The following is a 26,975-nucleotide window of genomic DNA, read 5'->3' as shown; positions in this document are numbered from 1 at the left end:
ATGAGAAAAATGACTATTTTGTGTTGAGGACTAGGTATTTGACAGTATGATAACCCTGTTCACACCAAATATAAACATTTAGATAAGGACCTGAGTTTAGGATTGCTACCATAATTTCCCACTTTGCTCTTCCTATGATACCTTTTTAAAATAGCCACTTAGAGTTAAGCCCACAAAAAGTTAATGACCTCTGCTCCTATCACCTGTTCGGTCATAGGTATTTGCTACCCTGCTCTCTAACTCCTGCTCACTGTGCCTAGGACAAAGGACTGCTTTCCCCCCAGATCATTCCCTCCTCTCCCCCAACACTCCCACCTCTGCCATTTCTAAGTCTTGTAGCCCTACTTCCTTTCTGTGGGTGTACTGAAACTGTTCCTTCAATCGACCCTGTGGGTTTCACTTCCCCAAATTAAAAGTTTGATGCTGAGGAAGCTATCTGCCAACCCCATGTGAGTGGCCTGTGCCCCTCAATTCAACCAGTCATAGTCTGCATTATTCTTAATTCAACACACCAGCTCCAGCTTCTCCACATGGTGACTTTAGCAAGGTTTCAGAATATAAGGTCAATGTACAAAAATCAACTCAATTTCTGTATGCTAGTAACAAGCAATTATTAAATCAAATTTAAAATTCCGTTTGCAATAGAATCAAAACTCATAAGATACTCAGGAATAGGTTTTTTTTTAAAGACATAAAATTTCAACACTGAAAACTATCACATATTGCTAAGAGAAAATAAACCCCTAATAAATGGAGAGATATACCATGGATTAAAAGATTCAATATTATACAATCCTGCAATGTATAATTTTAGACAGTCCCAATTACAAACACTTTAAAAATTTAATCTGTAGGGGCACCTGGGTGGCTGAGTTGGTTAAGCGTCCGACTTCAGCTCAGGTCATGATCTCACAGTTTGTGAGTTCGAGCCCCACGTCGGGCTCTGTGCTGACAGCTCAGAGCCCTGGAGCAGGCTTCCGCTTCTGTGTCTCCCTCTCTTTCTCTGCCCCCCCCCACCCCGCTCTTGCGCCCGCAAAAATAAATAAGAACATTAAAAAAAATTTTTTTTACATTTTAATCTGTAAAGCAAAGTCCATGTGTTCTAAACTGACTGAAATAAAATGGTCTCTGTACACATGGTTGAGTGTTCTTCCAGAATATCATCACCTAAAGGTAGCTTTATTTTTATTTTTCCAGAGCAAGGTTTACTATGCTCTGTTTTTCTTTCTTTGCTCCTATTTTCTCCATTATTATTACTATTACAATAGAGGTTTTTGGCTTAATCTTGTTAGTTTGTTTGCTTGCTTATTAAATTTCTTTATAAAACAAAATGCTCTATAAAGTAAAAATGAAAAGAAGAAAATCTTCTTGTAGCAGGACATGGGTGTGGAGTTTCATTTTATATATTTGAATTATACAAATATGAAATATCTTAATAATTCAAATATTAATAAATCTTCATTTTATATAAGTAATTTTATGATAATATTTCAATTAAAAATAATAAATAACTTCCAATTTCAGAAAAAGATTCAATATTACTAAGATTCAGTTCTCCCCATATTGGTCTATAAATTGATCTATAAATTCTACAGCTTCCATATATGAAAGACTCACAGGTAATACCATCCTCAATGATGAAAAACTGAGAGTTTCCCCGCAAAGGTCAGGAACACACCAGGGATGTCCACTCTAACTACTGTTTTCAACATACTACTGGAGGTCCTAGCTTCAACAATCAGACAACAAAAAGAAATAAAATGCAAAATAAAAGTTTGACTTTTATTCTTTCATTCTTTTTCATTTTTCATTCTTTGCAGATGACATGATACTCTATGTAGAAAACCCGAAAGACTCCACCAAAAACTGCTAGAGCTGATACATGAATTTAGCAAAGTTGCAGGATATGAAAACAACACATAGAAATTGGATGCATTTCTATACACCAATAATGAAGCAGCAGAAAGACAAATCAAGGAATCGATCCCATTTACAATTGTACAAGAAAAACCATAAGATACCTAGGAATAAACCTAATCAAAGAGGTAAAAGATCCATATGCTGAACATTATAGAACACTTATGAAAGAAATTGAAGACACAAAGAAATAGAAAAACATTCCATGCTCACGTACTGAAAGAACAAATATTGTTAAAATGTCTATACTACCCAAAGGAATCTAAACATTCAATGCAATCCTTATCAAAATAACACCAGCATTCTTCACAGAGCTAGAACAAATAATCCTAAAATTTGTATGGAAACAGAAAAGACCCTGAATAGCCAAAGCGATCTTGAAAAAGAAAACCAAAGCAGGAGGCATCACAATCCCAGACTTCAAGCTATACTACAAAGCTGTAATCATCAAGACAGTATGGTACTGGGACAAGAACAGACACTCCGATCAATGAAACAGAACAGGAACCCAGAAGTGGACCCACAAATGTACGGCCAACTAATCTTAGGAAAGAATATCCAGTGGAAAAAAGACAGTCTCTTCAGCAAATGGTGCTGGGAAAACTTGGACAGCAACATGCAGAAGAATGAAACTGGACCACTTTCTTACACCACACACAAAAATAAACTCAAAACGGATTAAAGACCTAAGTGTAAGACAGGAAACCATCAAAATCCTAGAGGAGAAAACAGGCAGCAACCTCTTTGACCTCGGCCACAGCAACTTCTTACTAGACATGTCTCCAGAGGCAAGGAAATCAAAAGCAAAAATGAACTCTTGGGATCTCATAAAGATAACAAGCTTCTGGGGGTACCTGGGTGTCTCATTTGGTTAAGTACCTGACTTTGGCTCAGGTCATGATGTCGCGGTTCGTGGGTTCGAGCCCCACATCAGGCTCTGTGCTGACCTCCTAGAGCCTGCTTCAGATTCTGTGTCTCCCTCACTCTGCCCTTTCTCCACTCACACTCTTGTCTCTCTCTCTCAAAAATAAAACATTTAAAAAAATTTTTAAAAAGATAACAAGCTTCCACACAGCAAAGGAAACAATCAACGAAACTAAAAGGCAACCAATGGAATGGAAGAAGATATATGCAAATGAACTATTGGATAAAGGGTAACTATCCAAAATCTATAAAAAACTTGTCAAACTCAACACCCAAAAAAACAAATAATCCAGTGAAGAAATGGGCAGAAGACATGAATAGACACTTTTCCAAAGAAGACATCCAGATGGCTAACAGACACATGAAAAGATGCTCAACACCACTTATCAGGGAAATACAAATCAAAACCACAATGAGATATCACTTCACACCTGTGAAAATGGCTAAATTAACAACTCTGGAAACAACAGATGTTGGCAAGGATGCAGAGAAAGGGGAACACTTTTGAACTCTTGACTGGGAACGCAAACCAGTGTAACCACTCTCGAAAAAAAGTATGGAGGTACCTCAAAAAATTAAAAATAGAAGTACCCTACTACCTAGCATTTGTACTACTAGGTATTTATTGAAAATATACAAAAATGCTGATTCAAAGGGCACATGCACCCCAATGTTTACAGCAGTACTATCAACAATAGCCAAATTATGGAAAGAGCCCAGATGTCCATCAACTGATGAATGGATAAAGATGTGGTGTGTATACACACACACACACACACACTCTCACACACACACACACAGGCATGCACATATACAATGGAATATTATTTGGTGATCAAAAAGAATGAAATCTTGCCATTTGCAACAACATGGATGGAGCTAGAGTATATGATGCTAAGTGAAATAAGTCAGAAAAAAACTGATACCATATGATTTCACTCGTATGTGGAATTTAAGTAACAAAACAGAAGAACATAGATAGGGGAAGGGAAGGAAAAATAAAATAAGATAAAAACAAAAAGGAAGGCAAAACATAAGAGACTCTTAAATACAGAGAACAAACTAGAGGGGAGGTAGGTGGGGGGTGGGCCAAATGGGCAATGGGCATTAAGGAGGGCACTTGTTGGGATGGGCACTGGGTGTTATATGTACGTGATGAATCACCAAATTCTAATCCTGAAACCAATACTATAATATATGTAACTAACTTGAATTTAAATTAAAAAAATAATAACAATCAAATTCTATCGTTTAGATTTGTGCATTTCAACTTATTTAAATTAAAAAAAGAACCTTATAAAACAATAAGTGGTAGGTGGGGAGCAGAACAAGTTATAGCTAATAAAGGTAATTCAGGAGCTGGTGATGGAAATGTGGGTGTGGATATGTGGTGTGGATATGTGGGTGTTTACTATTCTGTTTATTTTGTATTTGCTCAAATTTTCCGTAACAAGCTAAAAAAACAAACAAAAAAACACAAACCCAAAGACACACAAACCACAAACCCATGTTCTAAATTAACTGATTCATCAGATATACAATTACTCTGTCAAATAGTTATAAAAGTTTCTAATCACTGACTCTCTGTTTCTATATGTAATCCCTCCCAGTCCAGTATCAAACTATCTATGTCGGGCACCAATTGTCAGACCACACTCTCAGTAGCACTACTGGTCTTCTCTGCCTCATTCTTTTCTTCACTGAACAATAGTAGTAATAGTAGTAGTAACAAGATTTACTTCTTAGAGGTTTTATGAGGATTAAATAACAAAATATATGTGGAGTGCTTTGTGACCAGTGGCTGGCATAGAAGTGTTCCATAAGCATTAGCTCTATTATTCTCATTAACACAACCCGCTACAGTTGGGTTTTTTTTCCTTTTACTTCCTAGGATCTCTTTACTTACTGGCAATTTTATGCTTTTTTTCTGAGTTATTTATGTCCCTTAAACTTTGAACTTATTACTGAAATAAATCTTTCTGCTTAAATCTTTATTTTTTTTTATTTAAAAAAATTTTTTTAACGTTTATTTATTTTTGAGACAGAGAGAGACAGAGCATGAACGGGAGAGGGTCAGAGAGAGGGAGACACAAAATCTGAAACAGGTTCCAGGCTCTGAGCTGTCAGCACAGAGCCCGATGTGGGGCTCAAACTCACGGACAGCGAGATCATGACCTGAGCCGAAGTCGGCTGCTTAACCGACTGAGCCACCCAGGTGCCCCTCTGCTTAAATCTTTAAATCCAAATATAAAAAAGAAGAATCACATACTTTACTGATGAGGAAACTGAGATTCAAAAATTAAATTCAGCAGACATTTCTCAGGGTGGTTGCCTTGGCCCAACCATTCCTGAAAACAAAAGTCATTACTGCCAGACCCCATCCTGGCCACGATGATTTGCCCACCAAGGGGCAGATTCCCAATCATAGCTGAGTCAATCATGTTCCTTCTCCTAATGCCTATGGTATGTCCTCAGCAACACCCTGAGTGGGTTCTCTAATACTGCTCTCCTATTCCTGCCTTTCCAGAAGCTGAGGAGTTAGCCTTTTCCAGTGATTCCAAGCAGTGACTCCTCCAGCATCCTTCCGATAAACTCGCTTTTTACCTCTAAGCTGGCTGGAGTTAGTTTGCATTGCTTAGATGACTGAGTGGGGTCACAACCAAGTTCTGGAATACGTATCTCTTTATATTAGACACTCTCAAGTGTATCTAATGGAAGCCTACTGTTTACAAGGCACTGTACCACCATGTGTGCTGTGAGGACCAACAGGTTATGACAGGACAAGAAGGGGTGGGACTTTACTAGGAACGAGCTGCAGAAAAGACACTAGGTAGGTATAAGGAACTGAAAGCAATACAGATTTACTGCAGAATAAGGCACATAAAGGCACAGAGTTAATCCTCAATAAATATTTGTTGAATTGATATTAAATTAGACATAAAATCATACAGAATGATGACAAATGACATATAGCTTTCAATGCCAAACTAAAGGATAAAGTGTTTACTCTCCTCAGAATGGGAGCTACTGAAGGTTTGTGAGCAGAAGAGCCCTGAGTTATGCTTTGAAAAGAATACTAACATCTCAGCCAGTCCTAATGAATGCTCTGCTGATTAATGGGCTGAAGTTTCTGTGTTTTGAGTGTAGTATTTATGTTTCTAACCAGGGACATTTACCAGCACATTGTACAGAAAGCAGAAGGTTTTGTTTCAATGTCAAAATGATACTTCTGTATGACTCTCCTCAGAGAACAACACAAGATAGCTACAAATATTTGATAATTTCCTCTTCTGGCGTGGATCTAATCAAATGAAGTTGCCAACAAAATTAACTTAGGTTCAACAATACTTCTCCATTAATTGTGACCTGAGGCAGACCTGATATTAGAACCAGGTTATAATCGAGAAACTGTTAAGTACCTACTTTATCAATGGAAGACAACCCAGGTTCCATTGAATGTGCCCTATGAAACACTCTACAGCATACAGGCAGGCTTCCAGCATAAGCAATCTTATTACTACGAAGTGTAATTTTAAACACAGACTCTAACATTACTGTTACCCCAATTCAAAAAGTTGTACTTTATTTTCCAACCACACAAATGACAATGTGCTCCTATAAACACTATTCTGTAAATCTTAGGGACCCAGTAATCTAAACACAAAAACTGATCTTATTCTATAGTAACTATTTACATGGCCATTTGAAGTAATGAAACAAAAAGTGCAAAAAAGTCAAGTGAAAAAGCAAAATAATGTTACCCAAACAAACCAGTCTTTAAGCAAAACAAGTTTTCCTTTCCTTTCAAATAAAGAGAACCAAATATTTTAGCAATAAAAGCGTAGGTAATTAACAGTATAGTAATTGGTATGCCATGGAATCGGAAAACACACAAATTACTCATTCAAAGGTCAAAAATATTTTTTCATACCCTTGTCTGTACTGTAAGTAGCGAACTACAGAACAGACTCTGAAAGTTAGAAAGAATCCATACTCGTTCAGAACTTTATGAACAGTTTCTGACACACACCCACAAGCACCTGTTTCCAGTGTATTTCAACTGTGGCTTTTAAATGGAAACATGTAAAAGCAAAAGCAGCAGTGCCCTGGGTGCGATAACAAGGCGAAGCCCCCTCAGACACATGCCCACGGCTGGGATTAGGGACTTAGGGAGGAAGATGCTGTCACCGTCCTCCCTCGCGCGCCCCGCCGCGCCCCGCCGCGCAGGGAACTCACAGCTCTGGTCTCGTACAGAACCAGCTTCTGGACGGAGCTTATGATGGGGGCAGCGGCCGCGGGCATGGTCGGAAGAAATGGGGGCCCTCACGACAGGGCACCAGGCCGCGGCCCAGAGTGCGGCAACCTCCACGCTGCTCCAGGAGGCCGGGAGAGAAGACACCTCACACTCTGGACATCAGATCCAGAAAGAAAAAACGCCCCTTGTGCACTAAACAAATAAGACCGGGAATAGCTCAGGTGTTTCCGGATCCCAGATCCCCACCTCCGGGCAAGTCCCGCCCCAGGCACGTCGGGGGCGGAGCTGGAGGATATACCGTAGAGAGGTCGCGTACAGACTCCCAGAACCTGCGCGTTGCTTAGGGAGGAAGCGAAGGGCGCCATGTTTGGTGCGGGCGGGAGAAAAAGTGGGCGGAGAAAAAGTGGACAGGTTAGTCTGGGCTCGCGCTTCATCTAGTCCTCTTTGGAAAAGGAGTAGGGTTTGCGACTGGATTGCTTCTTTTGAATCGGTTCTCTGAGTTGTAGATAGATCCATTCGAAGTTGGTCTCTTTTTTTCTGCCTACCTCTGCCCTATTTTCCTGGAAATATATCTGATAGCCCTTCGCTATGTGCCGGTGTTTTTCCCCTTGCGTCTCTTTATCTGTATTAACCCTTAGGAGAGTCAACAAAATCCATGCTGTCTGAAAGCTGTGTGGTTCAAGGAATGTGGCACTGACTTTGAGACCGGCAGTTCTGGGTTAAAATAAGGCCGCTTCCATTTGATATGTGTGAACCCAAGTGGGCAATGTACATGCCCTCTCTAATCATCATTCATTTTATATTTGTCAAAAGGAATGTATTAAAAATACAAAGTTAAGTGAAAAAGTGAATAAGTAAAATTATTTTAAAAAATCAATAAATTACAGCCCCACCTTCAAGACCCGGTCCCCCAAGAGGCACTGCGCGAAGCCCCGCCAGGGGTTCCCTAGGCAACCGCTGCACCGACACAGCGATACCAGAGGCGGCTGCGGTCCGGCAGGTGGGGTCCTGTGGGCTCCTGGGGACTCCTCTGTGCCCAGGTAAGTAGGGGTCGTAGTCCCCCTCCCCGACGCGTTTTGTGTCTATTGAATGGAACCTTACCTCCTGCGGGGACCCCAGGCCAGTTCCTTTTCCTACAAAACTAAACTTCGGGATTTCTCACAAAATTACTTTTTAAAACAATTTTCCCTTCCAACCACTGATGACATTCTACAAATATTTACTGAGCACCTACTATGAGAGTATAAGACATCGCCTAAGTAGAAGTGGTAGGTTTCTCAGGAGATGGGCCCCCTGTAAACCGCACAACCCACCTGGAGAGTTTCCCAACGGCTTAAAAGGTGAGGGAACTTGTAAAAATTCTATTGAATTATAGTATAAACCTATAACATAATGTGATATTAGAGATTATATTACATAACAATGAGATGTTAGAGATCATGTTGTAAATTTAAAATTGAGAAATTACCAAATTAAAAAAAATATATTTAATTATTTAGTATTTTAATTTTCTTTCATAGTTTGGTCCTATTTTATTAAGAACTAGAAAGATGGCCATGTCAGTTCTGGCATTTTACATTGACTTGGATCTTCCAACTGGGAAGAATATTTAGTTGTGTTTTTTTCATAGTGGAAACCAATTCTTCTGAATATGAGTTAAATATCTGCACTATGTTTTTATTTAGGATAACAACTCTTAAAATATGTGTAGAATTCTGGTTTCCAATATTTAGTTTTCAATTATTATATTATACTGTAATATTGCTCTTCATTTGAACCTTGTCTTAGTTTGGTTCACCTAGAAGCACATCCTGAGACAAAAATTCGAGGGCAAGTGGTTCATATAGGAAGTAATCCCAGGAAACATCAGGGAACAGAAGGAAGCTGATAAAAGGAATATTATCAAGCAAATTTCTCTGTGGGCTGAATTCACTGCGGAATACTGAGATATTTGTCTCAGAGTAATTCCCTCTTAAGGGCAAAGGAGCTGGGGCATTTATTCACTACCTCCCATCAGTTATTGGCTGAGGCCTGCTATGGCGAAACATTGATTTCCTGGAACTTGTGGTCTGCCTGTGCTCAGGCAGACTAGGTATGGCAGCTGGAAACATTCCTTAGGCAAAGAGCCACACATGCTAGAAGTTGGAAGTCAGACTGACCATTCATGGAAAAGTTACATGTCAAGTGGTCATGGGCACTAATAGCATCTGCTACGTTCCAATGAGATATACTCGTTTGCACTAGTCATTTCCACTCTCCCCCCCCCGCCCCGCCCACATTAAGTTCACACCATCCCCTCAGTGGCTCTTCTCGATGGTGGTTGGTCTCAATTTCTGAAAGAAAAGGACTCACCAAAAGATGGTTAGTGGGACAAGCTATAGAATCCACTACTGCAATTAATCTGAGGTCTGAAATTGATAATTCATCACTTGCCTCCTCTACCACCCATTCTAGATTTCTCTTACCCTTGGCTGGCACTTCTGCTGAGCTCAGTTGTTTTCCCAGTAGGGTAACCAGCCTTCATCCCTGAGGGCTGTAAGCCTCTTGTTACCATGTCTTTGTCAGATCGGGCTTGCTACAATTACAAGAGGAGTCTCAGAGAATCCCCTGAGTTCAAGACATACATCTCCTGCTCCAAGCAGTAGAAGCAACCCTGTCCTCAGCTGCCAGTGCCGTAACTCCTTATGGGCATGTGGAGCCACAGAGGACCAGGCAGCGGTTTTAGGTTTAGTGAAACCCACCTAAAGGGGTCTCCTGATAGAAGCATCTCTCTCCCCTCAATCAAAACCAGGACCTCCAGTCCAGCAGAGCCTGAAGTCATGAGGAAGGATGGTACAAATTCCTCATGTCAATCACTGAGAGGGATGGCAGTGTCTCAATCCCACGCAATCTCAAACTGGCATTTTCATTGTACCTTTAAGAGGCCATTCCAACATTCTGTCAGACCGGTAGCTTCTGGATGAAGAGGTATGTGGTAGAATCAGTGGCTCCTTCTTATCATACCCCCTTTACTAAAAAGAGGGTCTTTTGATCCAAGGCAATATTATATGGGATCTCATGATAAATGAGACACACTCCAAACCCTTAGATAGTAGTGCTGGCCAAGGCATTGTGGGTAGGAAAAGCACACCCATACAGGGACACATGTCACCTGCTGTATTCTCCAAGGTGAAGGAATTCCATGTAATCAGTTTGTCACTGAATGGATATACCATTTTGAGGGCTTAGCCTCAGTCTCTGTAACAGGCAGGTGAGATGCTTAGTGATAGAATTAACTAAATCAGCCTGTTGAGAGGGAGATGCGTCATTGAACCTATGCAATGGCCTCCATCACCTCCATCCCTACCACCATGCCTCCTCCATTTATGAGCCCATTTTGGAAGCATTGAGGTGACCAGGGATAAAGACTGGCTAGTGTTTACTGGAAAATCAACCTGCTTTGTGAGACTCAAAAATCCACATATTTTGTGTCCACTTGTATTTTTTTACTATGTGGTATAACAAAATTACCACAAATTTAGCAGTTTAAAACACATACATATATTATCTCATAGTTTCCATGTTCAGGAGTCCAGGCGTAGCTTAGTGGGTTTCTCCACTGAGGGTCTCCCAGAGCTGTGGTCAAGATGTTGGCTGCGCGGCATTTTCATCTGGAGACTCAACTAGGGAAGAATCTGCTTCTGAGCTCATTTAAATTGTCGGCAAAATTCATCTCTTTGTGGTTGTTTCTTTTCTTCCTGGCTGTTGTCCAGGGGCTCTCTCCATGACTGGAGGCCACCCACTGTTCTTTGCCAGCAGTCCTTTCACATCATGGCAACTTAATTCAGAGCCAACCAGGAAGTCTCTCCAGTGTGCTAAAATAGGATCTTACATAGTACAATGTAATCACAGGAATGGTATGTCTAATACCTTTGCTAGATTTAGAAGCAAGTCACAGAATCCATCTTCTCTTAGGGAATGGGGTCACACAGGGTGTGACTTGGTAGGGCTTGCCATAGAGTGTGTTTGCTATGCCCTTCTCATAGGTCCATTCGCATGCCTCTTCCCCAGAACTCTTTTTCTCTTATCTTTCAGTCTTGCTCCTCCCAGGCCTTTGACCAAGCCATTCAATACTGTCCTCCAAACTGAGGACCTAGGAACACTGCCTAAAACTCTGCCCACAAGGAGGATTTCCCTTAATCATCATCTTTCAGGGCTGCCTCTGAGTGGCATTAAAGTCTGGAAGCATTCCATTTACAGTTTGCACCAATATATCATGATTCATCCATGACTTTTTTTAAGTTCCTAGGGAATTCCTTATGATGTCTGAGCTGAAAAAGAGACATTGATAAGCAAAAGATAGATGACATGGTGTCTGGGCTGCTTATTTATGAAACTTATTTGTACCCTCCAGACGTGCTTGGACCTGATCCCAGCGTTCCATTTTTATCATTCAGTGGATTACCCCTGTGCCTGCCCAACTTTAGGACTAGATCTAATGTACCCAGTTCATGATGGGCACTTCCAGTTGCATAGTCACTTGATGTCCCATGGCCAGGCATTCATTCTCTCCCAGAGCCCAGAGCATTGCCAGGAGCGGCGTTTTGAATGGGGAGTGGTTCTCTGCTGTAGACAGCAATGATCTACACCGAGAGGTTTCTGTTGTGGCTTTCCTAAGACTCCAAAAGTATTCTCACCTACTATAGGTGTCTCCCTCTAGCATCATGGGATCTGGCCAGGTATATGGCCCAAGAAGCAGGCCTCTGGTACCATAGACTAAAACTGCTACAGAGCTCTCTGTTGCTCTGAGGTTCGCTCAAAACTGACAGCTTTCCAAGTCACCCATTATATGGATCAGAACAGTATTCCCAAGTATGCTACAGGCTGTCTCCAAAAACTAAAGAGACTTATAAAATACTGCACCTCTTTTTTTTTTTTTTTTTTTTTTTTTTTAAGAGGTAGAAGGTATAAGGTATAGTAAACTTGTCCTCTACCTTGGAGAGAACATCTCGGAATGTCCCAGACCACTGGTCTTTTTTTTTTTTTTTTTTTTTTTTTATATGAAATTTATTGACAAATTAGTTTCCATACAACACCCAGTGCTCATCCCAAAAGGTGCCCTCCTCATTACCCATCACCCACCCTCTCCTCCCTCCCACCCCCCCATCAACCCTCAGTTTGTTCTCAGTTTTTAAGAGTCTCTTATGCTTTGGCTCTCTCCCACTCTAACCTGTTTTTTTTTTTTTTTTCCTTCCCCTCCCCCATGGGTTCCTGTTAATTTCTCAGGGTCCACATAAGAGTGAAACCATATGGTATCTGTCTTTCTCTGTATGGCTTATTTCACTTAGCATCACACTCTCCAGTTCCATCCACGTTGCTACAAAAGGCCATATTTCATTTTTTCTCATTGCCACGTAATATTCCATTGTGTATATAAACCACAATTTCTTTATCCATTCATCAACTGATGGACATTTAGGCTCTTTCCATAATTTGGCTATTGTTGAGAGTGCTGCTATGAACATTGGGGTACAAGTGGCCCTATGCATCAGTACTCCTGTATCCCTTGGATAAATTCCTAGCAGTGCTATTGCTGGGTCATAGGGTAGGTCTATTTTTAATTTTCTGAGGAACCTCCACACTGCTTTCCAGAGCGGCTGCACCAATTTGCATTCCCACCAACAGTGCAAGAGGGTTCCCGTTTCTCCACATCCTCTCCAGCATCTAGAGTCTCCTGATTTGTTCATTTTGGCCACTCTGACTGGCGTGAGGTGATACCTGAGTGTGGTTTTGATTTGTATTTCCCTGATAAGGAGCGACGCTGAACATCTTTTCATGTGCCTGTTGGCCATCCGGATGTCCTCTTTAGAGAAGTGTCTATTCATGTTTTCTGCCCATTTCTTCACTGGGTTATTTGTTTTTCGGGTGTGGAGTTTGGTGAGCTCTTTATAGATTTTGGATACTAGCCCTTTGTCCGATATGTCATTTGCGAATATCTTTTCCCATTCCGTTGGTTGCCTTTTAGTTTTGTTGGTTGTTTCCTTTGCTGTGCAGAAGCTTTTTATCTTCATAAGGTCCCAATAATTCAATTTTGCTTTTAATTCCCTTGCCTTTGGGGATGTGTCGAGTAAGAGATTGCTACGGCTGAGGTCAGAGAGGTCTTTTCCTGCTTTCTCCTCTAAGGTTTTGATGGTTTCCTGTCTCACGTTTAGGTCCTTTATCCATTTGGAGTTTATTTTTGTAAATGGTGTGAGAAAGTAGACCACTGGTCTTTTAAAACCTCATCCCTGTTTCCGATTCTGTGTCTCCCTCTCTCTCTGCCCCTCCCCCGTTCATGCTCTGTCTCTCTCTCTGTCCGAAAAATAAATAAACGTTGAAAAAAAAATTAAAAAAAAAAAACAAAAAACCTCATCAAAGTAACAGGGCTTTAAATGTTTGTAGATTTATCTTCCACTTTCTGCTGCTCATGTGTCTTATGAAGCCATCCAGAACACTTGCCACTTCCTGCTCACAGGCTCTGATATTATCAATATTGATAATATATCAACAAGGGATCAAAAAGACCCCTTTGTACTATAGCTGTTAAAAGAGCAGGAGAGTCCTGGGGCAAGCCTGAATGTTCCTTGCTGACTGTTCTAAGTGAATACAAACTGTTTCTAATCTTCTTTTCTGAGAGGGATTTAAAAAAAAACACAACACATTTGCCAGATGAGTAGCTGCATACCAAGGACAAGAAGCTGTGTCTGACTAGTAAAGATCGCATCTGCACAATTACGAGTGGGGTTATCACTTGGTTAAGTTTTCAGTAGTCCCCCATCATCTGTCATGATCTATCTGGTTTTTGTAAAAAAATCACACTGGAGAATTAAGCAGGGCTATCTTTTAGATAGTTTTTGGGTAACACCTTTCCATTTCATTTGGAATGACTTACTATTTATTTCATGACCTTCCACTTGGCTTTTCTACCACAGTGGTGCTTACTCCACAGGCAGGGAACGACTGGGAAGATTTTGCCAGCTGCAATCCCCATCACATAGTCAGGGACCAGGAAAAGAACCACGAGGTGATCCTGCAGATCCTGCACTGTAAGACAGACTTGAGCCAAGACTCCATTTATTACTGGTTCTCCATTTGCTTTCACACCAGCAGGAGGCCATGATGGCATTTTGTATCTGCTGGTGTTGGTGTCAGCTCAGACCCTATGTCCTGTAGGCTCTGAAAGAGGAGGATAGTCCCATTTCCACAGTGTGTATTTCCCCAGTTAATGGTTGTAGGTTCCCTTGGAGAAGGAAGAATTGGGGAATCCCTATTGTAAATACTTGTTACGGTGTTGTAGGGTCTATTCTCCAGGACTCCTCGCCTCCCCTTCAATAAATGGGCTCTGGAGCTAAGAACTAGGCAAGGATCATGATTTTCCACTGTGGTTGCTGACATCAGCCTTTGATTCACTTGCCCTTTGTCATTTTTAGGAAAGTAAGTTAATAAACATTTTCGTTCACTGCTCATCCATTTCACCCCCTAGAAATTCCATGGTTTATTAACCATTGCCATAGATTTCTGTGGATCTTGCTTGTTGCCATTCTGGACTTCCTGCCCATTGTAGTAATTACACCTACTTTGTTTCTGATGGTTAAGTGCTGCCATCTGGCCTCTACTCTTGAAGACCCTGTCATCCCCACTGAAACGTGGAACCCCAGTATCGTAGCAGCCTTTCCCCTACCTTCAGTCCTGGCCTACAAAGAACAGCCACCACTGAGCTTATTAAGGATACTAGTGCCCCCTTACTAGTTCATTCCTTATAGCCTTAATGAGGGGAGTGTCCTCTGGCCATCCCAACAAGCAGAGTTGGCTTATCAGTTCTCTAGCCTCATATGTGAAATCCATTTAACATGTCACCTCCTCGAGCCTTTGACACACTACTCTATATTCTACCAAGGCAGTTCCAGCATTTCTACCACATTTACTACAGGCTGTTGTTCTTTTCCAAGCTTCAAGGAACCTTACCAGCAGTGAATTAGGACCCACCCCAGGTGTCCTAGTCAGGATGTTAACACCTTGAGTCATGGGAGAGAGCCCACGTATCAATAAACTCTCATCTAGTCTCCATTCCCCCACTCAGCACCCTCAAGATCCTTTCGTAGGCATGTTCTCCTGATTCCTGTTGGTACGTCATAGCCAGGCCCTCCAATTCTTTAGGTGCACAATACCTTTCTTCCTGTACCAGTGCCTCCACAGCCAGGCTGGGCTGATGCTTGACTCCAGTTACTGGTCTAAAAGCTATGAGGAAGTTGAAGCAGATCTTGTGGAGGGCAAGCATTGTTTTCTGAAGCGTCTGCCTCAGGTGATGCACGGAGAGGCTGCTATCCTTCCAGAGATGAGGGAGGAGCTACTTCTGTCAGTGCAAGGCATTCCAGGTGCTACTGAGTGTTGGATGGAAAAGGGAAGAAGCCTGAGTTCTTTTTGCTGCCACAATAAAGAATTACAGGACAGCAAAGGGAAAGTAAAGCAGAGCAAAGTTTTACTCAAGTACACTCCAAGGGAGGAGCGGGCCAGTCAAGAGAGACAAAGGCCCCAGAAACCCCAGGGTGTAGGCTTATATCAATTTTTTTTTTTGAGTGGGTCCTAAGGTAGCAACATTTGGGTAACAGGCCTGGATTATATAATAATTAGCCAACTGCACATACCCTTTCCCAAGACGTATTCAAAATGCCTGCACTAGGTAGAAAACAACAACATTATTTCTATTCTAGAGGCATACACCAAATAAGGACAACAGGGTGCTGTCTGCACAAGTGCAACAAGCACAACAAACTCAATTCTTCCTCTGCTGGGATGTTGTGACCTTAGATGGGTGGAATGGGGTGGTCCCCAGGCGGTTGTCCATTGGGCATCTCCATCAGGACGTCTAAGGTCCATCCTCCTGTCACTCACTCATGCCTAGCTTCCTGCCTCACACACATAAATCTTAGGGTTCGAAGTACTCAGATATCCACCTAAATGTCCCCACCCCAGGCCTTAGGGCCCTGGTTTTAGTGTACTTAAAAGAGACTCTTTAATAAATGCACCACCTCTATAAAAGGTTTAGATGCATTTTCTCCTTTATAATTAGATTTTATAGTAGTATTACTTGTTTTTTGGTACTAAAAAAAAGCTTGAAATTTTAGTTTTTTTGTCATGAGGTTTTCTTCTCAATCTTTTTAGTATACTGGTAATAATTCTTATTATGTCTTTTTTTTCATAATGACACTATAAAATAATATTGGTATATTAAGTCCATTTGAATAGTCTTAAATTCCACAGAGAAATATAATCATATCCCTTTACCTGGAAGCATATAGCCCCCATAATCCACTTTTTATTGTTTCATGAACAGCATTTCAGACTGCTGGTTCCATTTTTGAACTCTGCTCATTAAAGTCATTTCATAAGATTTTGTCATTTTTCCGTAAAGAGTTTGTATACATTTTATAATATTTAATCCTGGTTACTTTATTATTTTGCTGCAAAAATGTCTTTTTTATCTTCAGTTACATTTTCTAGCAAGTCGTGGTGTATAATGGTGTATAGAAATGCAACTGAGGGCACCTGGATGGCTCAGTTGGTTGAGCATCCAGCTTTGGCTCAGGTCATGATCTAGCGGTTCATGAGTTTGAGCCCCGCTTTGGGCTCACTGCTGTCGGTGCAGAGCCCACTTTTAATACTCTGTCCGTCTCTCTCTTTGCCCCTCCCCTGCTCACGCTCTCTCAAAAATTAAAAAACAAATATTAAAAAAAGGGAAATGCAACTGAATTTTGTATAATTTTGAATCCAGCAAATTGGGTTATCAGGCTAATTCTCAAAATTTATCTGTGATATGTTTGTTTCTCATGTAGACAATCATATCAACTGGGAATAATTACAGTTTTCTTTCTTTTGTCTTGTTATTACCTGAAAAGAACATTTTTTTAAAGTTTTCTAATTTGTATTTTGAGAGAGACAGAGACAGTGCAAGTGGGAGAGGGGCAAAGAGAGAGAATCCCAAACAGGCTCCACACTATCAATCAAGCACAGAGCCCAACGTGGGGCTCGAACCCATGAAACCACGAGATTATGATCATGACCTGAGCTGAAGCCAAGAGTCAGATTCTTAACCAACCCAGGCACCCCTGAAAAGAACATTTTTAATATTTAATCATTAAATATGTTTGTCTTTTGTTAATACCTTTTATCAGATTAAAGAAATTCCCCTCTTTTCCTAGTTGCTAAGAGATTTTTATTAATCATTAAAGGGTGTTGAATTGTGTTACACCTTTTCTACATCTATTAAGATGATCGTGTAGTTTTTCTCTTTTGTTTTAATATGATAAATTAATTTCTCAACAACCTTGAGTTCCTGGGGAAAGCCTAACTTGGTCATGATGTTATTACCTTGTTCATCTATTGCTGGATTCAGTTAGCTAATGTTTTGATTAGGATTTTTTAAATCTTGTTCATGAATGAAATTGGTACATAATTTTGCTTTCTCACACTCTCTCTCTTTAGGTAAAGGTTATATGAGATACGTAAACTAATGTTGGAAGTCTCCACTTTATCTTTTCTCCGAAAGAGTATCTGGAAGCTTGTACGTCCGGAGTTCTTCAAAAAACCATCTGGTTTCTTTTATTTTTTCCCCAAAGACACAATTTATTTTCAAACCAAAGAAGCCAACGAGACTTTGGCTACCCCCATCCCCTTCCTGAGCAAAAACTGACAGAACAGAGGTGGCTCTCCACCTCCTCATAAAGTCTTTGGTCAAAATAAACTATGAAATTGGGGCCCAGGGCCTCTGTAAACACCCTGGCAGGGCAGAGGCCTCCCTAAGAGAAACACACTAAGCCCCACCTTCTGGTCCTGCCACCCACTTTCCTCCAATGACACTTTTTGTGGGAAGATTTTTAGTTACTGACTTATGTCAGTTTCCTTATGGTTATAGAACCACTTAGGTTTCCTCTTTTTTTCTTGAGAAGTTGATTTTTCTAGGAATTTATCAATTCTTAGAAATAATATTACTTTATTCGGGATAACCTTGTTTGTGGTATCCTCGCATTATCTATATTATGTCTGCAGCATTGTTATTCTGTAGTCCATTTAAAGCACACTGCATCAGACATAAATCACATATCCTTCTCAAGGAATCAGGGAACTTTTTAAAAAGCTACCATGCACTTGGTGTGCCAGGGTGGCTTAGTCGGTTAAGCGTCCGACTTTGGTTCAGGTCATGATCTCACGGTTCGTGGGTTCAAGCCCCGCATCGGGCTCTGTGCTGACAGCTCAGAGCCTGGAGCCTGCTTTGGATTCTGTGTCTCCCTCTTTATCTGCCTCTCTCCCGCTCATGTTCTCTCTGTCTCTCAAAAATAAATAAACATTAAAAAAAAAAAACTACCATGCACTAGGCCACGAGGCAAGCCTCAACAAATTTCAAAAAGTTGAAAAATTGAAATCAAAGAACATACTCTGATTAACGAAAGTTAGAAATAAACAACAACAAAAATAGACAAATCTGTTTTGAGATATAAGAAACCATACTTCTAAAAACCTAATGTCTAATATTGTTTAATTGTGCCATCTGTTTTCTTTACTTGAACAATCTTGACAGAAGTTTTCTATTTTTACGTTTTTTCAAAATACCGCTGTTTAGCTCTGGTGACCCTCTCTCTATATGTTTTCTATTTTATTAACTTTTAAAATATATTTTTCTATTTTTCCTGGGGTTTTTTTCCCCCTAACATCTTAAAAGTGGTGAGCTTATTTCATGTACTTTTCAGACTTTCTTTGGCTCTAATGTATTTAATGCTTCTAAATACTACTTTAGCTACATCTTATAAATATTGTTATATATATGTTCTTTTTTTTTTTTCAGTTCTACGTATTGGATTTGGATTTCTGTTAGACCCATTAGTAGTCCCTACACATGTACACACACACACACACACATATGTGTGTGTGTAACTGCATAATATATATATATGTGCATAGCATATGTAATTTGATCTTTAATTGAATACACACAAATATGTGTATGTTTGCATGTATGTATTTTTCCCTTAATTTAATCTCTCTGAAACATTTTGTTTTAGCTGTCTTGTACAATGTATAACTAGATTTTGCTTTTTGTCTCAAACTAAGCTTATTACTGTTTTAATAGATGAGTTTAACTTTTTTGTCAGTATGGGAAAAATCCTTGTGTTTAGTGGTGTGGAATGGCTTTGGGACTAAGTAAATTCTCAGGATAGTCTCATTTTCCCTAACCTGCCTGCCTTTTCCAACTGAATTAGTCACTAAAAATCTTATTTTTTCTTATTGTAGTATTTTATATTATGAATTCTGAAGAGAATACAGAAGAGTATCCTTTTGCAGATATATTTAATGAAGATGAAGCTGAATATAACTTTTTGCTGTCTAAACCTGTTTGCTTTGTTATATTTGGGAAACCAGTAAGTTATCTCTTGTAACTTGTTATTTAATATTTTTTTTATTTTAAAAATCATAATATTATGTTACCATACAAGAATGAAAACGACATCGTACGATGACTTCTTTGAGTGTTAGACTTTAGTTGTATGACTTAAAAACTAATATAATATTCATGGTAATTTCATAGCTTTCTCTTCTCTTGTGCACTTATAATTGGAAAGGAACTGACATTGTACTTATCTTTGTTTTTATATTATGAAGAAATTAATCAAAACATTGCACCATGAAAATTGTTAGTAGTCTGTGATCCAGGTTATTTTAGACACAATTGACATATAAAATTTTCTGTGGAATTTGTTGTGAGACTCTCTGGGTATTTGAAGGCAAGACACTATGGAGTCAAACGGGGAGCCTCTCCCATTAATATCTGAAGCTACTGAGAGGCAATGTGCCTCACCTTTACTCAAAGTGCATGAGCAGACCTATATATTATCTTTCCACAAAATAAAAAGAAACCAAAAATGGCTGTCATAAGATAGCCTGCCTTTCTAGGCATTTCTAGTAAGGACCTCTAGATGAGAGGTATTTTTAGCCATTGAGCTAGTTGGTAGTTACCATTAGAGAAACTGAGCTGGTTAATTAAAGAGGCTCCCCAGAATAGCAGAGACCAAAGGCTAGATCCCATCCTTGATTTAATTTTATGTAGTCCCTGGGACAGGTACCAAGAAATAGTTCCAGTAATTTTCATTATGTTTCTTAACATGTAATAGAGTTTTAAGAGTCAACAGTAAGAGCAGTCAGGTACAAATGTTACTTCATTAAAGTGATCTTTTATCTTTAAAAGATGACACTTTTCATAGATGTCCATTAAGAAGGAATTTTTTGCTCTTGGAAGTTACTAAATGGAAGTCTTTCAAAACATTCATAGTTATAAACTTTAGAAGGGAAATAAAGTGACGGGTTTCAGTAGCATCATGATATGTATTCAAAATTACAAAATTTGATAATCAAAAGAGGACAGTACCTGTAATGCCATAATGGTACAGCTTCCTGGTTTCAGGGATATTTTCTTAATTTAAAAATGTTATTTAAATCATTTCATAAAATGTGGCAAATGTGACTCTTATAGAGAAAAGTTATGCTATAAATATCTAAGGTCTGCTGTTCATTTTTTTTTTTGTCAACAAAAAATTTACTTGATAATATTCATGTATTGTAACCATGAATATAATCTTTTAAATGTGAGTATCTATTTCTCTGGCAAATGACTGTTCTTTTGGGTTTTAAATAACATCTTTCTTTTTTAGGGGGTTGGGAAGACAACCTTAGCCCGTCAGATAACACAAGCATGGAAATGTATTCGTGTAGAAGGTAAATTTTACCTGCCCCCCCCAATATTTTATTATAAAACTTTCAAATATGCATGAAAAGGTAAAGAATTGTACTATCTAGATTCCGTTATTAACATTTTGCCATAATTGCTTTATCACACGTCACTATGAACCCAGTGAATATCATCTTCATAATATCATCTTCATAATCTTCATAGCATCAGACATATTTTGCCTTTCTGTTAGTCCTAGTTTTGTTCATAGACTTTAGGATGGTTTATGAAATGTCTTTGACTCCATTCTTCTGCCTCCAATTCTCTAATTTTCTCATTTAGACCTGCTGGGGATATGTGTGTTTTAAGTGTCTCCCTATGGAAGATGGGAAGAGAAGGAACGCTCACAGCTGCTCTTGGGAGCATGTTTCAAGACTTAATATTTTTGATGATAAATTTTATTTTTTATTTTGTTTTGCATTCTTTGCAGTATATAAAATGAGGACTGACATCTTTATATAAAATATTCTTTTAATCAGTACAGCTCTATATGTCCTAATAGAAAAATAAGCAGAAGAATGAATAGCAATTCATAAAAGTAGAAATAGGGGCACCTGGGTGGCATGCTGGTTAAGCGTCCAACTCTTGATTTCAGCTCAGGTCATGATCTCACAATTTGTGGGATAAAGCCCTTCTTTGGGCTTCATGCTGACAGCATGGAGCCTGCTTAGGATTTTCTCTCTCTCCCTCTTTCTCTGCCTCTCCCCATACTCATGCTCTCTCTCTCAAAATAAACTTTTTTTTTAAGTAGAAATAAAAATTGGGGCGCCTGGGTGGCTCAGTTGGTTGAGCGCCGACTTCAGCTCAGGTCACGATCTCGCGGTCTGTGAGTTCGAGCCCCGCATCGGGCCCCTGTGCTGACAGCTCAGAGCCCGGAGCCTGTTTCAGATTCTGTGTCTCCCTCTCTCTGACCCTCCCCCGTTCATGCTCAGTCTCTCTCTGTCTCAAAAATAAATAAATGTTAAAAAAAAAATTTTTAAGTAGAAATAAAAATAGACAAATATAAGAAAAAAGAATTTAACTCCATTTTTTTCAAAGAAATGCTAATTAAAATAACACTGATTCATATTCACCTATGAAACTGACAAGGAATCTTTAAAGTTCTTATAATCATTTTTGGCAAGAATGGTATGAAATGAGGATTCCATGTGCTGTTAATGAAATTGCAATCTGGTACAGCACAATCCATTGATTACTAGCAGCTGGGAACATAATTTCTGAGTCCTTCCCTAGGTCATGCCCCTGTCATTTCTGTCCCAGGATGTCTTCCACAAGGGATGGAATATTTCCTCTTAAAAAGGAAACAAATCATTGGAATTCTAACCTCAGGCCCCCTTTTTCTAATCAGTGCTTATCTATTTTTACATTTCTTGATGGCATTCTTTCCTTTCATATAATCAGAGTGCAAAATTAATGGGTTCTAGATATAACTCTGTGGTTATAAAATTATCTGGACTATTACGATGAGCACTGGGTGTTGTAGGTAAATGATGAATCACTGAATTCTACTGAAACCAGTATTGCACTGTATGGTAACTGAACAGAGTTTAAACAAAAACTTAAAAAGAAAAAAAGAAAACATAAAATAAAGGGTTTGACATAAAAAAAGGAACTGGACTAATAATACTAGTGTATTCTTTTGAGTAACACTTTATAATTTCCAAATCACTGTCATATACACAATGCTTTTCATCCTCATATTCTCTTGCATATGATACAGGGCATAAGCATACAAGGCCCAAAGCATTTAAGAAGTTAGCTTCCTCAAGATCCTTTAGCTATCCAGGGGCAGAGACAAGTTCTCTGTGGAATACTTTCTGCTGCCTCATGCTTTGGATAGGCTTAAATGACATAATGTATGTAAATGTGTTTTGTAAACTCTTAAAGTGATATACAAATATTTAACTAATCTTTAATTAACAAAATTAATCTTTGTTACCAGTTATAAAAGACACAAATATGGGGTGCCTGGGTGGCTCAGTTGGTTAAGTGTCCAACTCTTGGTTTCAGTTGCGGTCATGATCTCAGAGTTCATGAGTTGGAGGCTGGCGTGGACAGCAGGGAGCCTCCTTGGGATTCTCTCTCTCTCTCTCTCTCTCTCTCTCTCTCTCTCTCTCTTTCTCTCTCTCTCTTCTCCCCCACTCATGTACATGTTCTCTCTCAAAATAAATAAAGTTAAAAATAAACACAAACGTGTTTCTTAATTTGGCAATTCTAATATCTGTTTGTGCTAACATTTTGAATTCATATTTTAGCTTTACCAATTTTGGAAGAACAGATTGCCAGTGAAACTGAATCAGGAGTTATGGTAAATCTAAGTCTCAAAGTTATTAGAATTTTTGTTTAAAGAAGCTCTGTATCACAAATATATTATATTCTAATGTGTGCTATCTGTGCATGTTCTTAGTTGCAATCAATGCTGCTCGGTGGTCAAAGCATTCCAGATGAACTTGTCATGAAGCTAATGTTGGAGAAGCTCAACTCCCTGGAAGTTTCTCACTTTGGTATGTTTATTTTTATAAATTGGTGGCTATCAAAGCAGCCTTAAAATTCATGCTTTAGCTGAGGCACACATAAGTTCTGGAGTTGCTCTTTCCTTTGCCCTCTTGCAGGAATCCCAGAGCCTGAGTTCAGTTAAGCGGTTTAGATACTTTTCTTTGCTTGTTTACTTCATTATTCAGATTCAATTCAATTATTCAGTATTCTTCAGATTCTACCCTTGTAACATAAATAAATAGATAAGTTTAAATTGTTCAATCTTCTGCGAGCATCGTGTTATCCAGCAAAAGCATCGACACTCTGCTGTGGTACTTCTCACGGTGGTGACAGCCTCTGCTGACTGCTTTCCCATTCATTCAGTTTTATTACGAAGTCCTGTCTATGGCTAGGCTTCTCTGCATTAACCTATACTTACAAGGCAGGAGTGGGAACTAGCATGGCACCAGCTTAGCCTCTGGCTCCAGATATTGGCAGGCTTCAGTCTGCTTATCCAGTCTACCCTCTCACTCTGGACCCAAGAAGTCTCTCTACATTCAAACAGATGCTCAGCAGGGGGTTGGGGCCTAATTTCTCAAGACAAAGACTACCTAAGCTCAGAATGACTAAACAGAAAAGAACAAATCCTGTGACATTTGCAAAAGAAGGAAGAAGAATAAAGATTTGCTGGGAAGAAAATCAGCTACCTGAAATAGATTTATTGAATGAAAGAAGAAAAACTTAGCTGCGTTATAGAGAAGACATGGTGACTATTAAAATAGAGAGATAAAAATAAAATGCAGTAAAGTAAAAACCATGATTACAGAAGCAAATCAATAATGGAAGTAGCAAAAGCAACTTGTCACTGCAAACTATGTATCATTCATATCTATAGGTAGAAAGATTTCTCTACATATAGATGATGTATAGAATGAACAATATCTGTCCATCCATTCATAGATATATATATATCATCTCTCTAGTATATATATTGTATATATACTTACACTCTATCAGTCTTTCTGTTGTTCAGTGATAAAGAAGATGAACTTGGGAAAAACACCCAGAATGTGGGAGGTTAAATGAGTAAAAAGGTAAAAAGGACAGTGACAATTCCAACACAGGTCAATAAGTGACCTTAAAAATCATAATGATTGAAACTGACACAATCATACAGATAGGTAGGCAAATATCTTTTTTGTTTACACTTCATCACACCTTTTTTTTTTTTAATTTTTTTTTTCAACTTTTATTTATTTTTGGGACAGAGAGAGAGAGAGAGAGAGAGAGCATGAACGCATGAACGGGGGAGGGGCAGAGAGAGAGGGAGACACAGAATCGGAAGCAGGCTCCAGGCTCTGAGCCATCAGCCCAGAGCCTGACGCGGGGCTCGAACTCACAGACCGCGAGACAGTGACCTGGCTGAAGTCGGACGCTTAACCGACTGCGCCACCCAGGCGCCCCCATCACACCTTACTTTTTGAAAAATTTAGAGTATTTTACATGGTCAACACAAAGATGGTATAAATTTATAAATATTGGCAAAAAGAAAGAAAAAAATGAAAAAATAAACCTACTCAGCTATGCCATTTATGATGGTCATAACCTTTTTAACCTCTTATGGAAAATGTCAAACAAAAGTAAAGAGATTATATAAAATTCCCCCCATGTATCCATCACCCGGCTTCAATAACTCTCATCTAATCTTGTTTTATGTAAACTCCTACCCACATTTGTCCCAAACCTACTTTATTTTGAAACTAATTCATATCATATCAGTTCATCTTTAAATGCTTTAGTATATATCTCAGAAAGTTAAGGACTATTTTAAACCTAGTTTCACATTACCATACCTAAAAAATTAATAGTAAATCACCTACTAATCACTCTGTGATGTCATTATTTGCCTTGTATATATTTTTTTCTAGCTGATTTTTGAGTTTTTTTTTTTTTTAATTTTTGTTTTGTTGTGTTTGTTTTTGGAAGCAGGATCCAACCAAGTTTCACGCATTGCAATTGATTGGTATGTCTCAAATCCCTTTTAATGTATAAATGCCCTCTACCTCTTTCTATCACCTTGTGTTTTCTTTTTTGAAAAAGCTAGTTATATGTGTTTAATAAGAGTTTCCTACATTCTGGATTTTGCTGACTGCATCCCCTCGTAGCATTTAATGTATTCCTCTTTCCCCTAGACATGCTGTGTACTGGTGTGTGTCCTGGGAGCTGGCAGTATAAGTGATTTCTTGAATCTGAGGGCCACACTCTCAGCATGTAATTGCATGCCTGTGCTCTAGGCATGCACAACTGGGCTCATTTAAAGGCTGTAGTGGGGGCAGGACCTAGAGCCTCTTCTGCCCAGACTCCCCTCACCTATTGTGTAACGTCCCCAGAGGAATTTCTGTGCAACTTTGCACTCTACTAAATGCAGTTTAAAAGTCTCTGCTCAGCAAGAATTCTTTCTGATGTCTAGTCCTACCCAACAGCCTGGTAGAAACAAAAATTGAAACAAAATTGGAAGTGAAGAGCTTTCAAAACAGGGATATTAACTCTGGCCAGGGTCTAGGTGAGGCTGGGTAACTGATGACTCTAAAATCCCTAAAGACAGATAGATGTGCACTGCTGGGAACACTGCCCAGTAGAGTATTGCCGGATTGAATCTTATTTTTTTTTTTTCTATACCAGAGCCTTTTATACTTGGAACTTTTATAGCTATTTAGAAGGAACTTACACAATCTATAATTATAATCCTTTCATTCACAACCTGTCATGCTGTGTTGGCCTTGGGCCAAAATCAGTTTCCTTGAACTACTTCCTCACCCAAGAGAAAAAGGTAGAGCCAATGCCTGGGCATCCTAAGAAGTCCCTTTCTGCTCCCTGTTTCTGGACTCCAGAAAACTCGTTTTCTCCAGTAAGTGATAGACAGCCCTAATCTGGGCATTCCCTGCCCCAGGTGTATCACATAGTAGATTGTCTTGGAAGTCATTGGTCACCAGTGTATCCACTCATATCAGGCTGGCATGACATCAGGTATATATTAAGGCTGGATGGACATAAGTTACCTGATGTCTCTGAATCTCACGTCACTTCAGTCTGAAAGCAGTAGCATGCCATCTTCAGTTTTGCAAAAGTGGGAATTCATTCTACTGAACCAGGAAGTGAGGACAAAGTGATGGCATGGGCCAGTCAGTTTCCCCTGGGCAGCCATATGGACAGTATTTCAGCTTTTCCTTGGTGGGGGTGATGCAGGCTGAGCACTAGACTGCAGAGTGTCTATTCTGCCCATGATAGTACATCAGAGCCTTGCAGCAAGGAGTGGTGTGAGGTCTTTCATTCCTCCATCTTCAGCATTGAGGGCAAGGGTTTGGTAACAGTGTCAAGGAGATACGGGACAGGGAGGGGAAGTCCTTATCTATGCTTCCATCTCCACACATGTCTCTGGGGTTAGAGAGGTTGGCAGTGGGGTTGGCAGCTCTGGTCCATCTATCAGGAAGTATCCTCATGATGTCTTTCCAGAATTGGGTCTAGAGAACTAAGCTCTTCCACTCTCCCACATCTCTTCCATAGATACATTCCTAGGGTCTGGATATTATGATACTGGCTACCTCTCAA

The 26,975-nt window shown here is 39.5% G+C and overlaps 2 protein-coding genes across 16 annotated transcripts in view; one reads left to right on the top strand and one right to left on the bottom strand.

Moving 5' to 3' along the window:
- Positions 1-7,368, bottom strand: part of FIG4 (FIG4 phosphoinositide 5-phosphatase) — a 131,820-nt gene extending 124,452 nt beyond the window's left edge. For all 4 annotated transcript variants that reach the window (XM_023254237.2, XM_023254238.2, XM_045058612.1 and 1 more), the window contains exon 1: positions 7,078-7,368. In XM_023254237.2, the coding sequence (XP_023110005.1) occupies positions 7,078-7,143 (66 nt within the window). In that variant the 5' untranslated portion in view covers positions 7,144-7,368. The remainder of the gene's footprint in view (positions 1-7,077) is intronic.
- Positions 7,369-7,447: 79 nt separating this feature from the next.
- AK9 (adenylate kinase 9) overlaps positions 7,448-26,975 on the top strand; it is a 145,580-nt gene continuing 126,052 nt past the window's right edge. For 8 of the 12 annotated variants that reach the window (XM_045058599.1, XM_045058600.1, XM_045058598.1 and 5 more), the window contains exons 1-5: positions 7,506-8,136; positions 19,400-19,527; positions 20,815-20,878; positions 23,147-23,199; positions 23,299-23,395. In XM_045058599.1, the coding sequence (XP_044914534.1) occupies positions 19,411-19,527; positions 20,815-20,878; positions 23,147-23,199; positions 23,299-23,395 (331 nt within the window). In that variant the 5' untranslated portion in view covers positions 7,506-8,136; positions 19,400-19,410. Of the gene's footprint in view, positions 8,137-9,887; positions 10,064-17,143; positions 17,676-19,399; positions 19,528-20,814; positions 20,879-23,146; positions 23,200-23,298; positions 23,396-26,975 lie in introns of those variants that run through there. The other 4 variants (XM_045058594.1, XM_045058595.1, XM_045058596.1 and 1 more) reach the window with 4 other exon arrangements.

Source organism: Felis catus, chromosome B2, assembly GCF_018350175.1.
Source record: "Felis catus isolate Fca126 chromosome B2, F.catus_Fca126_mat1.0, whole genome shotgun sequence".
Classification (NCBI taxonomy): Eukaryota; Metazoa; Chordata; class Mammalia; order Carnivora; family Felidae; genus Felis; species Felis catus.
The sequence above is the reverse complement of the archived record's forward strand: the minus strand, read 5'-3'. Positions and strand labels throughout refer to the sequence as shown.